The 14,034-nt window shown below is 44.2% G+C and overlaps 1 protein-coding gene across 4 annotated transcripts in view; it reads left to right on the top strand.

The window, feature by feature from the left end:
- LOC137662948 (E3 SUMO-protein ligase ZNF451-like) overlaps window positions 1-14,034 on the top strand; it is a 64,269-nt gene that overhangs the window by 31,299 nt on the left and 18,936 nt on the right. The window contains exons 9-11 of one of the 4 annotated variants that reach the window (XM_068399745.1): window positions 4,642-4,789; window positions 5,346-6,996; window positions 8,104-8,239. In XM_068399745.1, coding sequence (XP_068255846.1) covers window positions 4,642-4,789; window positions 5,346-6,996; window positions 8,104-8,239 — 1,935 coding nt within the window. Of the gene's footprint in view, window positions 1-4,641; window positions 4,790-5,345; window positions 6,998-8,060; window positions 8,245-14,034 lie in introns of those variants that run through there. The other 3 variants (XM_068399726.1, XM_068399736.1, XM_068399715.1) reach the window with 3 other exon arrangements.

Genomic DNA, 14,034 nt, shown 5'->3' with positions numbered 1-14,034 from the left:
CAAATTTGGAAAATTCCTGCGCACAGGAGCAAGTGCCCAGGCCACATACATTTGACACATTGTCGGTGAATTTTTCATTCCCTGTGGTAACACAACCCAATGATAGCGTTTCATAGGTGCAGCTTTGTTCACTGATGGCACCGAAAAAGCAAATTTCTGATAGTCATCAGGGTGCAAAGGGATGGTGAAGAAACAATCTTTTAAGTCAATGATTAAAATGTCCCAATCTTTAGGGATCATATTGGGGGATGGGAGCCCTGCTTGTAGGGTTCCCATATCATCCATGACCTCAATGATTTTTCGAAGGTCATGTAACAAACGCCATTTGCCACTTTTTTTCAGAATAGTAAATATTGGGGTGTTCCATGGGCTTGTTGTGGGCTCAATACGACCTTTTTCCAGTTGCTCCTGTACCAAGCTTTCAAGGTGGGCGATTTTTTCTGTAGACAGCGGCCATTGATCAACCCAAACTGGGGTTTCTGTTTTCCAGGTTAGTTTTAGGATTGGTCGCCCTTCATCAATGGCCGCCTCTAAAAACCCTCACTGTTAGTTACCAAACGTGCCCCTAATTGACTTAATGCATCTCTCCCCAGTAAACAAATGGGGACAGGCATCACATATGGTCTTACTGTACAGGTACTCCCATCCTGCAATTTGCAACAAATCACATTTGTACTGATTTTAGTGGTCTGTATTCCCCCGACCCCCAAAATGGGCGTAGGGGGGATCTCCAATGGCCACGAATGAGGCCACGCTGCTTGACTGATTATTGTAACGTCTGCTCCAGTATCAATCAGCATAATGACCACGCAAGTTTTCCCACCAGGTTCTTTTAGTGTTACCCGTTCTGTTGGTTTTGCCTTGCTGATATCCATTGCCAGATAAATGTCAGCCTGGCCTGTTGATCCAAAACCCCCAACCCCTCTTATCTGATTCCCAGCTGTGGGCACAGCTGATTTAAAGGGGACCAGTTGTCCAATTTTTTCTCCTTTGGGTATATGAATTGGTGGCAGGGGGGTCCATACCATAATAGATATGACCCCTGTAAAATCGTCATCGATTATACCGGGTAAAACGGAAAGACCTTTTTGGGTCGTAGAGGATCGCCCGATAAGTAAGGCACTCAACCCGTGACCCAGTGGGCCTTTCATATCGGTGGGTATACATTGTACTTGCAGGTCTATCAGAGTCACCTCTACTGCTGTGGCAATGTCCACCCCAGCACTCCCTCTTGTGGCGGCGGCGACGCCATCCAGGCAGCCCGGGTGGAAGACCTGTTTTGTGTCATCGCGCTGGGTCTCCTCGCGCTCGCCCCCCCGTTTCCCAGCCGAGTTCCCTGCTTAGTGAATCTAGATCGGCATTCATCTGCACGGTGACCGTATTTCCGGCAGCGATTGCAGGTCCCTGCAAACTCGTGACTTTTTACTCGGCATTGAGCCTTAAGGTGTCCCGGTTTGCCACAGTTGTAACATTTTGGTCCCTGATCGCCTCTCCCTGATCGTACTAGAGGTTTCACCGCAGCCGCAAAGGCTGACGCCATGTATCCTGCTGTTTCTTCCGTTGTTCCTACGCGCTCACACGCATCCATCATTTCTGCCAGGCTAGAATTTTTGGGTAATGTCTGTAAAATGCGCTTACAAGTAGGATTAGCATTGTCGACTGCCAACGACATTAGCAACGCCTCTCGAGCTACATCGGTCAGCGATGCCCTTTCCAATGCTTCACGCAATCTTTCTAAAAATGTCATATAAGGCTCAGATGGACCTTGCCTTATTTTTGTATAGGCAGGAATTACTTTCCCATCTTCTGGGAGGGTTTTAAAAGCCTCTCGGGCTAAGGTGGCAGTAAGTGCCAAGGCTTCTGGTCTAAGTCGTGCCTGTCGTTGTGGATCACTAAACTGCCCTTCTCCCACCAGTTGGTCAAATGTTATCCCTAAAAGAGGATCATTATCTCCCCTCCCCAGGTTTTCCACCGCTGCAGCCTGTGCTGCGCCATGCCACCTCGTCCGCCACAAGAGTTCCTGCATCGGGGTTAAAATCATCGCCATCAATTGCTTAAAATCAAAAGGTGTTAAAAGCGTAGACATAAAGATACTATTTATAAATGCTTGGGTATAAGGTGCATGCAACCCATTTTGTTGTACCGCTTTCCGTGCCTCCTTAACAATCTCCCACTGTAATCCTACCCAGCGCGGTGGTTCTCTCTGATTTCCCAAAATAACTGGGAAAGCTGTGGGCAGAATCTCCCCCTCCACTAGCGCATTCTGTATAACTCCTCGCCACCGTAATCGCGGATCGTCTCCTCCCCCGTCCCCCATGACAGAGTGCATACCAACATTCCCATCCATATTTCTCAAGCGGCTAGTCCCAGCCGCCTCAGCACCCCGCCCCGGCCCCCCTGGCCCCCCCGCGTAGGCGTTCCCTTTCTTCTTCTCTCCTCTGTTCCTCCTTATGCTGTCGCTCAGTTAAGGTCGTCTGTCTTTCCAGGTCTTGTAATTTTGCTAACAATTTTTCCGCCCAAGCCACCGGATCCTTAAATTTCCCTGGACCGCCGGCAGGCGATGGGGGAGACGACGGGGGCAGAGGGGGATATTCGTATTCGGCGCGATTTGCGAGATTGGCGGCTCACGGAGGCTTGAAGGGTAGGGGGGTGGGCTCGGGCTGATGCTCATCAACCTCCATTTCCTCCGGTTTAGGGGGCTCCCCTGTTGGTTTAGGGGGTATTTCAATTTTCTCCTGCTCTTCTGGTGGTGCGGAGGGGTTTGAAAAAACCGGTATTGGCAGCTGACCAAAAACACGAAGACCTCTCGCCCCAGGGTTAACCTCTGTTGGACGCAGAGCCGTAAAAGCCCCTGCTGCAACAGCCCTCTCTGCTTTCATTTCTTGAAGAGCAGTAAGAACAGCCCTCCATGCAGTTGCCAGTTCTATTGCCTCCTTTTCCCCACTGCTTATCGCGTCCCATAAACCCTTTCCAATATCTTCCCAAGTGTCCACCTTAAAAGCGCTCTGGGGGTCCGAAGGGAACCCATGCTCTCGACACCAAACTAACAGTCTCCGGAGCAAATGCTCATCATATTTCACTCCTCTCTTAGAGAGGATATGTAGGAGAAGCCTTACTATCGCACTTTCTTCTTTAGAAATATTTTGGCCCATCTCCTTTTTCCCCCGGCTGCTCACCTCACTAAGTGTCCCGTTGCAACGTTCTTTTCTTTTCTTGCGAGTCGTCCTCCGTCTCGCCCCGGTCTTCAGACCTGCTGAGCCGTACTCCAGCCGGTGTACCTCCTTCTGGGCTATTCCCCGAACTTGCTGTCAATCAGTGTCTCATCAGGGTCACCATCTGAGGAGAAGGAACACGCCTCCACAAAATCCAATGTGAATCAAAGTGAAGACGTTTATTAAGCATAAGCTGTCCCTTTTATACATTTTGTACTTTCCCTGGCTGTAAGCATGTGCATTGCTATTCGTTAATATTACTAAACATACTCTTCTTTGATGTGTTGATTGGTCACTGCTCTGCCACTGGTCCTTCCTTAATTGGCTCCATCAGTTCTTGTTTCTTCTCCTCCGTGTTCGGCTCCCACCGACTACTCCCTCAATTCTTGTTTGCTCAGCTACTGTTTTTCCTCATCTCTCGAAGGTCAGCTTGTTGACACTAGCTACATGAATCTTCTCACGCAGCTAGGCCTTCACTCCATACTCTCATACTTCTGGCTCATTACATGACCATTCTGCTCCAAAAACCCCTCTACAGGTTTTAAAAAAGATTACTGGTGAGCGATTGCTTTGAAAAGATTAAAAGCACAAAACAGTGTTTTCTTCTTTAGAGATGGATAGCGCTTAGCTCAGAACAAAAAAAGGAAGTGCTCCATTTTTTCCTTTACATTGGTAGGTCTTCATGATTAATATTATCAGCATGGTCTGTAAGAACTGTCAGTGAAGTTAGTTGAAAGGTATAACCTGAAATTACTGCTTGCTGATCATCACATCTTACTAAACAGAAAATTAAAAGAGAATTTGCCTCCGAAGATTCACAGCGATATACGGTTCATAAGCCATTTCCCACTCTCTTTTCAATAGAAAATTTTTTTATCCTGCTGGTATCTGGAGTTAGACATGGAGTATGTACTCGGAACAACAGAAAGTCCTGCACCTAGTAATTTAAGGAGAATTAACATTGAGGATAGGGAAAGAGAGATGGTCAGCGTATGTGGGAACTTGTTAAATGAATTGCATACTTCTTTCTTTTTTAAACACACTATGGCTTTAAACAAAAGTATATGTAGTGAAGACTAGACAGATGGTCATAGATGGAGGAGAAGAAGGTTAATAAGAACCTTTCTAAGAGAGATATCTGACTTGACCTTGTAGAAGGAGGAAAAGGGAAGTAGAGTCAGTCACCGAATATGAGAAAGCAAGATGCAAACAGATTCACATATGAGATTGTTACAGAAGTTTAAAAAATTAATGCAATTTTACTTAAAGTTTCCATTGCACAATTACTGTGACTCAGCTGACACATGGTAACTTGCTTTCTGAACCCTGTGACAAACAAGTACAATTGTAACTGTGTCATCTGAGAGCTGAAATATTATGAAAGAACTCTTTAACGTGCGGTTGCGCTTTCTGCCATTCCATATTATAGATGAAATGAAGGCTGACCTTCCTCTACCTTTCCCATCCTATGCAAAGAACCTTCTGATATCTCTGTGCAAAGAGGTCCCCTTCCAGGTGAAGTGTGTATCCTGCTACCAGATACTACGCTCGCATATGGAATTAACGGCTCATTTCAGGTTTGTGAGAGACAGCTGTCTTCATAATGTGAATATCCATAGATCAATAACAAGTAGGCAGATGTGTTCTTAGAGGTGCTAGTGGATTTCAGGGCATCTAGGACCATCTGAATGTTAACTTCCTGAGTAAACTATCAAAAAACGGCCCACTTTCCATGTCTCTTACCCTGCCTTACCCCACACAATCCACTGCAGAATGCTGATGGATGTCTGTATCCTTTCTGTTATTTTCTATAACAGAACAACAGAACTTAGTCACTGTTCCACTGTTTCTAAGTTGGCAGCGTTTGATTTCTAAAGTGTACTGAGTCAGCAACATAAGCATCAATGTAAGTGCTAGTTTTGGAAATTAGCACCTAATTCTCTTTAAAGTGCAGAGACTAGGTAGGCATTGCATGTTTTTGCTGACAAGCTAATAGGTGAGTTAAAGTATACAGAGGACACTATTTCCACGCACTAATTGCTGTAGCTGCTAGGTAATATTTCAAAGGACATCTGAAAGTTTAAAAGTGTTTCAGGTTATGATATAACCTCCTTATTTTTTAATCCATTCTAGAACACGTTGTCATAACTCTGGGCCCGTGGCACTGTCAAAGAAGAGCATCTCCCAAGTTGCAGAGATATTTAAAACAAAAGGTCACTGTGAGAACTGCGATAAACTGTTTGCTGATAAGAATCAGATCATCCAGCATAAGCAAACCACTCAACATAAAATTAAAGTTCTTACTACAATGGAAGAGTCCATCTTGATGTTCTGTCATATCAACGGAAAAAATAAAAATCAGTCTCATTTGTGCCATATTGTGGATCGGTCAAGACCACTGCTTAAAAGACATTTGACTTCGAATGAGTCTACCAGTGAAAGGGAGTCTACTCCTTCAAAACGGAAGAGTGATTTAAAAGATATAAATGAAGATGATGGAGCAAACCAAAGTCAACGTAGTGCTTGCAAAGTAAAAGCCTGGTTTTGTGAATGCCTTCAAAAGTTTTTTACAGAAGAGTCAGTAGAAAAGCACATTTTATCAGCAAATAGGATCTGTCACAAGTGTGCTGTGTGTGGAAAGCTTGCTGAAAATTCAAGCATTATCCGCCTGCATATGAGTCGATTCCATGGGGGAGCACACTTGACTGATTTTCTTCTCTGGTGCAGAGCATGCTCTGTAGATCTCAGGGAAGAGGATATTATGGGGCACGTGACTGAATTTCATGGTGGACATAGTTACTATTATGAGCAAGAAGCTCTAGAAGATGAGCCTATGCCATCTGCTTCTGATGCAGCGTACATTTCTGCAGGTGAAAGGAAAGACTGCATTCCTAGTCCTATGGAACTGTCCCCTGAAAAAAGTCCTGTTCTGGGAAAATGGCAATGCCGCATTTGTGAGGAGATGTTTGAATCTGAAGAGAGTGTTAAACAACATTGCATGTCCTTAGAAAGCCATGCATTTCACAGATACTGCTGTGGCGTATGCAGAAATCACTTTCGGAAAGTAGGAACGCTCCAGCGACACTTCCAAGAGCATCATAACCAGGAGGTACAGACTAAATACTTCTGTGGCCTTTGTGGTAATCTCTTCTTTGACACAGAAGGAGAATTTCTAATGCATTATAAGGAGATTCATAGCATGGACTATGCATTTGTGCCTGAGCAGATGGAAGTATCAATAAAAAAAGAAGAGGATTTCCTCCCAGTAGAAAAAGGAGACCGTTTAACCTGTGGTTGCCGGACAACTTATGTCTCCAGAATAAACAGGAGGAATGATTATGTGAATTGTCAGAAAGCCATGCTGCAGAAAGGAAACCTACGGTTTCGATGCTGCGTCTGTTCTGCAACTGCACAGAATTTTGACGATTTGAACAGTCATCTCAGCAGTCACACGTCAGTGAAACATAAGCATGAAATATATGTTGTTAGATGTGCTGCGTGCAACAGAAACTTCGACGATCTTCAGAGCGCACATCAGCACTATCACGTGAAACACTGCTTCTTGCAGAAACCTGATCTATCAAGTCTTGCATCAGAATCAGAAAATACAGTATTCAAGTTCACAGCAAGCGGGGCTTGTGTGGACAAAAAACGTCACAAGCCAAAATTTCAAGCATCTCCATCCAAGACTCAGAAAAGACCACAGTCGTCTCTGCTGGAGGGACCAATACAGGCAAAGAAAGCAAAAAAGGAGAACTCAGCACTGTCTGAAGAACCTGGTGAAGGTTTGTAGAATTTTTTTTTAACATTAGAAAAATATTGTTGTCTTAAACACACTCTGTTTCAATGTCAGTACAAGTATGTAGCGTACCATTTGCCTACATCCAGTCTATAAATCAGCTCAGAATGTTATTTCTCAAAGCTGCATTTTGAATTCTCGGTATTTGAGTTTCCAGAACTCGGACTCAATTTATTGCTACATGCCGTATACATGAAGCCTTCAAAAAACAAAAGGTAGGCAGATGTGAGAACCCTGGGACAGAAACATTTAATTTTCAAATTAGTTGGGAGCATAATTTGGTGTTAAAAGGAAGAGGACAATCAAGGACCCCAAATGGCAATCTAACTCCTAGATATGTAAAAGTGGTCTATGACACACATACATTCAAGAGAAACTGGCTTTCTTTGTATGTATAAATATTTATGAACCTGGTAGTGCTTTCTGTGTGGACAGTCCTATTATAACACCATCTTCTCAGTTTCCTTTAGTTTGCCAAAAAATAATTTCAGCTGAGAATTTATATTCTCAGTATGTATTAGGGTTTTTTTGCCTTGAGCATGCACATATTTTTTTTTTAAGTTCATGTCACTTCTAAGAATGACATCAAGAATGCTGAAGATGTACCTTGAGTTCAAAAGTTGGGAGTGTTTTTAATTACTCATGGTGTCATCATGCTTTTTATTAAAAGGTTGATGTTTATGTTAGATATACAGTAAAAAGTATGTGTCTAAACATTTTAAGTGCTTTTATGCATGTAAGCAATTAATTGTCACAGAGACTTGCCATAGTAGGGGGTGCACAGCTGAATATTAAATGGACTATTAAAACATCTCAGTGGAGGACAACAGCTTTCTGTGCCTACCACAAAACTCTCCAGCTCTACACCACTGTATAGCTAGGTTCTAATTTCTTCTGTCTGATTTGTGCGTTACTAAATGCTACTTCAGTTGATTTAAAAACAATGCAGTCGCCAAATAGGGTCATGTATTGTAACTTTTAGCTTATAGAACAGTTGAATACGTGAACTTTCAAAAGCATATCTAAGTTGATGTATGTTGGTTGACCAGAAAGGCAGGTGAATTTTAAATGCGTCCTTTTTATCCCACTGACGATGGTGAACTTCCTGATCTTGACTACCTGAGTACCATGACTCACATTGTGCTGGTGGATCTGGACAACTGGGGAAGCTTGTTCATGCAGCTGCCAGCTAACCTGAACCAAGGGACATTTATCTGGGGCTTTCAAGGTAAAAAGTAGTTGAAGGAAATAGGAAGATAACAAGTGTGCACAAATATTGAGCAGAGATTCTTTGAATCGGAGAGAATGAAGAACAGGAGCAAGCAGCCACTAGGGCTTCTTAAGTCACAGCGTCAGGCACCATGTAATAGAAATGTTCTTGACCTTTTCTCACTCAGTCTTAACCTCCTCTGTTCTTATTATTCCTTGTAAAATATTGTTCCAGAATTGCTAAACGGTTTAGGAGTCTTTCTGGCTTTCCTGCTGAACTTACTTAGGCTGTATCATACTAGGTTTTCATAATTATCAGGACAGCTATAATACGCAGAGATTGTTTTCTTTCTAACTCCCACGTCCATGTCATAATGTTATTTTTCTTTTTAGTTCCAAAAGGCATGATTTTACCTTCTTGTACTTGAATTTTGTTCTGTCTCTGGCTTGCTCCTTAAGGATGTCTCTGGTCATCCTGTACATCAATAGGTGTATCTCACATCTGGAAGATACCAGTAGTGGTACAAGGTGTTTGATGGAACTCACATTGTTATGGGTTTGTAAGAAAACTTTTTGTGAAGTCTACCAATAGCATCCCTTTAACTTGATACTTTTCCTTACCTGACTATTCTTGAACCAGCTTCTTGTCCACCTCATGCTTTTCCTACGGGTTTTCTTTGTATCTGCCTTTATCATTATTTTGCCTGTGGTACACTGACTACTTCAGTAAAGTCTAAATAACAGATAGTTTCAAAATATTTATTGCCTAAAATACAGGCATCATCTTAACAGACTTGCAGGCATTGTCAGGTGTGTTTTACACTTAGTAAACACCATTGCAGTGATAGAGGAGCTGATGAGGAGAGGTGCCATGCTGGACCTTGTTCTCACCAACAAGGAGGGGCTGGTGGGGGACGTGAAGCTCAGGGGCAGCCTTGGCTGCAGCGACCATGAAATGGTAGAGTTCAAGATCCATAGGGCAGCAAGGAGGGCGTGCAGCCAGCTCACCACCCTGGATTTCAGGAGAGCAGACTTTGACCTCTTCAGGGACCTGCTTGGGAAAGTCCCTTGGGATAAAGCCCTGGAGGGAAGAGGGGCCCAAGAAAGCTGGTTAGTATTCAAGGACCACCTCCTCCAGGCTTAGGAGCGATGCATCCCAACAAAGAAGGCAGGCAAAAACGTCAGGAGACCTGCATGGATGAACAAGGAGCTTCTCAGACACAAGAAGGAAGCCTACAGAGGGTGGAAGCAAGGGCAGGTAGCCTGGGAGGAATACAGGGAAATTGTCCGAGAAGCCAGGGACCAGGTTAGGAAAGCTGAAGCCCTGATAGAATTAAATCTGGCCAGGGATGTCAAGGACAGCAAGAAATGCTTCTATAGGTATGTCAGTGATAAAAGGAAGACTAGGGAAAATGTGGGCCCTCTCCGGAAGGAAACGCGAGACCTGGTTACCCAAGATATGGAGACGGCTGAGGTACTCAATGACTTTTTTGCCTCGGTCTTCACTGGCAAGTGCTCTAGCCTCACCACCCAAGTCGCAGAAGGCAGAGACAGGGACTGGAAGGATGAAGAACTGCCCACTGTAGGAGAAGATCAGGTTCGAGACCATCTAAGGAACCTGAAGGTGCACAAGTCCATGGGACCTGATGAGGTGCATCCACGGGTCCTGAGGGAACTGGCGGATGAAGTTGCTAAGCCGCTATCTGTCATTTTTGGGAAGTCGTGGCAGTCTGGTGAAGTTCCCACCGACTGGAAAAGGGGAAACATAACCCCCATCTTCAAGAAGGGGAAAAAGGAAGACCTGGGGAACTACAGGCCAGTCAGTCTCACCTCCGTGCCTGGCAAGATCATGGAGCAGATCCTCCTGGAAACTATACTGAGGCACATGGAAATCAAGGAGGTGATTGGTGACAGTCAACATGGCTTCACCAAGGGCAAATCATGTCTGACAAATTTGGTGGCCTTCTACGACGGGGTTACAGCACTGGTGGATAGGGGAAGAGCAACTGATGTCATCTACCTGGACTTGTGCAAAGCATTTGATGCTGTCCCGCATGACATCCTTGTCTCTAAATTGGAGAGACATGGACTTGACTGATGGACCACTCGGTGGATAAAGAACTGGCTGGATGGTCACACTCAGAGTTATGGTCAACGGCTCGATGTCCAAGTGGACACCAGTGATGAGTGGCGTTCCTCAGGGGTCGGTGTTGGGACCGGTCCTGTTTAACATCTTTGTCAGTGACATGGACAGTGGGATTGAGTGCACCCTCAGCAAGTTTGCCGATGACACCAAGCTGTGCGGTGTGGTCGACACGCTGGAGGGAAGTAATACCATCCAGAGGGACCTTGACAGGCTTGAGAGCTGGGCCTTTGCAAACCGCGTGAAGTTCAACAAGGCCAAGTGCAAGGTTCTGCGTGTGGGTTGGGGCAATCCCAAGCACAAACACAGGCTGGGTGGAGAATGGATCGAGAGCAGCCCTGAGGAGAAGGTCTTGGGGGTGATGGTTGATGAGAAGCTCAACATGAGCCAGCAATGTGCGCTTGCAGCCCAGAAGGCCAGTCGTATCCTGGGCTGCATCAAAAGAAGCGTGGCCAGCAGGTCGAGGGAGGTGATTCTGCCCCTTTACTCCGCTCTCGTGAGACGCCACCTGGAGTACTGCATTCAACTCTGGGGCCCCCAACATAGGAAGGACATGGAGATGTTGGAGCGAGTCCAGAGGAGGGCCACGAAGATGATCAGAGGTCTGGAGCACCTCTCCTATGAAGACAGGCTGCGAGTTGGGGCTGTTCAGCCTGGAGAAGAGAAGGCTCCGGGGAGACCTCATAGCAGCTTTCCAGTACCTGAAGGGGGCCTACAGGAAAGCGGGAGAGGGGCTTTTTACAAGGGCATGTAGTGACAGGACGAGGGGGAATGGTTTTAAACTGAAAGAGGGTAGATTTAGATTAGATATTAGGAAGAAATTCTTGACTGTGAGGGTGGTGAGACACTGGAACAGGTTGCCCAGAGAAGTTGTGGCTGCCCCCTCGCTGGCAGTGTTCAAGGCCAGGTTGGATGAGGCTTTGAGCAACCTGGTCTAGAGGAAAGGTGTTCCTGCCTGTGGCAGAGGGGTTGGAACTAGATGATCTTTAAGGTCCCTTCCAACCCAAACCACTCTTATGATTCTATGATTGCACTGCAATACATCTTCACTTAATGTTCTTGATTATCTTTTCCTTTAAAAGATAATCAAGAACATCCTGAAAGCTGAGAGTTTTCATGCTGCTGAGGTTGGACAGAGAGGCCTGCTGATGCTTGAGTCACTTTTTTTTTTCCTCTTAGAAACAGGTATTCCAGTTAGCTGATGAAGGCAGAGCAAGTATTTCTGTTAGTGTAAAGTGTAAGTTCTTCAAACAGTTAGCTGTGCTCCTGGACTTGTAGTGTGATGTCTGGTTGTCGGGAGTTCTGGGGACCAATCCTCTGGTCTTCTCTGTTAAAGCAGGTTATGCTCCTGAGTTTTGTGTTCTGCTCCAGCATTACTCCTGTATCCTTACCTGTATTGTCATTAACTAGTCTTTGGCCTCTCCATACAGTAACAGTATTCTTGCGCACACACACAAAGCCACAGAAAATACAGATTTTGGGGGATTTAGATTATACCTAATCATCCTGGATTTCTGTTTCATCTTTGCTGCCTGACTGCTCCGTTTATTTATATTCTCTTTTCTGTATGGCTGAACAACCTGGTTGTTCTTACTATCTTCTGTGAGGCTTTGCCCAGCTTGACTTCTGGTCAAATTTCACTTCACCTCTGCACTCCTTGACTTCTAAGGCTATTGTGATTCGGGGTTTGGTCATGGCTTTTAATTGCTGAAGGTTTGTTGTTTATTTCTATAGTTATTTTTTCTTTTTTCTACAGATAAAAATAAGAAACTATTAGGAGTCTGACTTGAAGAAATGTCAGGCCTGTTTGGCATCTAAAGTCCAGAGCTACTCTGTCTGGGTTTTATAAAGAATTATTTAAGAAAACATAATTTTTCACAGTTATGTCAAACTTTCCCCACTTGAATTCAGACACTTGCTTTCAGTCATACTTTGTTATTCTATTTAATTTAATCAAAACTGGTTTGTAATTAATTGACCCACGCTTGTTTGTTACGACAAGGTCTTCTGTGCTGTTACTATTATTTTCCAAGGTTAAGTGCCCTGTTTTGATTCAGTAAGAAAAAACTGATTGAGCCCAGGAATGTATGAACTGTATTATTGTCAGAAATGTCTCTTCTCTGACATACCTAAGAAAGAGAAATAATCCACAGTACAGTCTTAGTGTTACTAATCTATTGTTAGGAACCTCTGTTAATATGATAATCTTACCCAAAGGTACCTGTGTGCTAGTTAAGACGCCGTGCTCAGGGATGTTCCAAACATGGGTGCCTGATGGTGCGGCGCAGCCCAGCCCACGTCAGTGGCACTCAATTTCTGGCTTCCCACACGGGGCTGCTGCATGCAGGCTGCCTCGTGGGAACGGCCCCTGGAGCACTCGAACTGAAAAACCCACGGCAAGGAGTTAATGGTGATTAAAATCAGCCGTATTCACATCAGAGAACACTTTAGCAGTTTCGTAGTGTCAACTGTCTTGTTACAGAGCCTGGAACACTAAGATTCCCAGGCACATCTGGATTTATTGTTGTGGGTGCCCTCTCAGACTAATGGTTTACGGAGTTATTTGATGCATGCTATTCTTGTTGGTTTAGCCTGTGAAAATAGAGCGACATCCCTGTCGCTTCAGATTTTTTTTCTACATTTCCCAAACAACATTTCTGATTTTCTTGTATTACTTTCCTGTGACACTTTTGCATTATTTCTGTTACTCCCATTGCTAATAGAGCCTTAGCTTTGCTTTGAGTTCCTCCATTGTATTGCCCAGCCTCTGTATTGTTTCTGTTTTCAGATACTCAGTTGTCCTTGACCCATTTGTGGTCTAGCTTCACCAGAGTAAATCCAGTTCTGTCATTGTTTTCGCCTGTCCTGGTCAAATATTTATGTTGTACATTTATGCAGCCAAAAGCCAGGGTTGGTGATTACAAGTCTTTCCCAAATAGCAGTGACCAAGGCTGTCACAACAGATGAGATCAACTTGCCAATACCATTTTTCTCATGGACAGATACCCCTAAATTGTTTCTGTGTAGTCTGTTACTAAATCTTTGAGCTTTGAGATCATTTTTGATATCCTCTTATAGCCATCAGGCTGAAATGGGGGGGAAAAAAAAGCCAAGAATCCCCAGGAGAAATCTACTGAAGATTGCTTCTACTTCTTTGTCAGACTGGGAGTAGGCAAGTTGGAATAAACAACCCTCTGTAGCCTGTTTATTTGAGCCTTAGTTTTACATGTCCTCACATGAAGTGCTCTTGGTGATTGCTGTCACTTTCCATTCAAAATCCTTTCTTACATCCAGCCACTCTGTCATGTGGCAGATAAAGCAACATTTTTTCATCCCCATTGCAGACCCGTTCTTTCTTAGCAATTGGGAATGTCATTAAACTCTTATTCACTCCCTTCAAATTGTCCTTCCATTTGCTTTTCTTTTTATGTTGTTGTAGTAACTGCATGCTTCCTGTTTTTCCCTCTCTTCCTGAGAGACTTGCTGCTCCTTTCCTTTCCCTTGCAACCTGTTTCAGACTGGTACTCTTTTTATCTGTAGCAGGCCTGTTACTCAGCTCGTCTCTATTATCCCAACTATTTTCTCAGCTGGTAACTATATGTTTTAAAATACTGTAGAGAAAATTCCTGCACTTCTTTTTTCCCCAGTTGTACCCTCGTTTTGCTTATCCC

This window comes from Nyctibius grandis, chromosome 1 (genome assembly GCF_013368605.1).
Source record: "Nyctibius grandis isolate bNycGra1 chromosome 1, bNycGra1.pri, whole genome shotgun sequence".
Taxonomy (NCBI): domain Eukaryota; kingdom Metazoa; phylum Chordata; class Aves; order Nyctibiiformes; family Nyctibiidae; genus Nyctibius; species Nyctibius grandis.
Note: the sequence above shows the minus strand (reverse complement) of the source record. Positions and strands in the feature narration are given on the sequence as shown.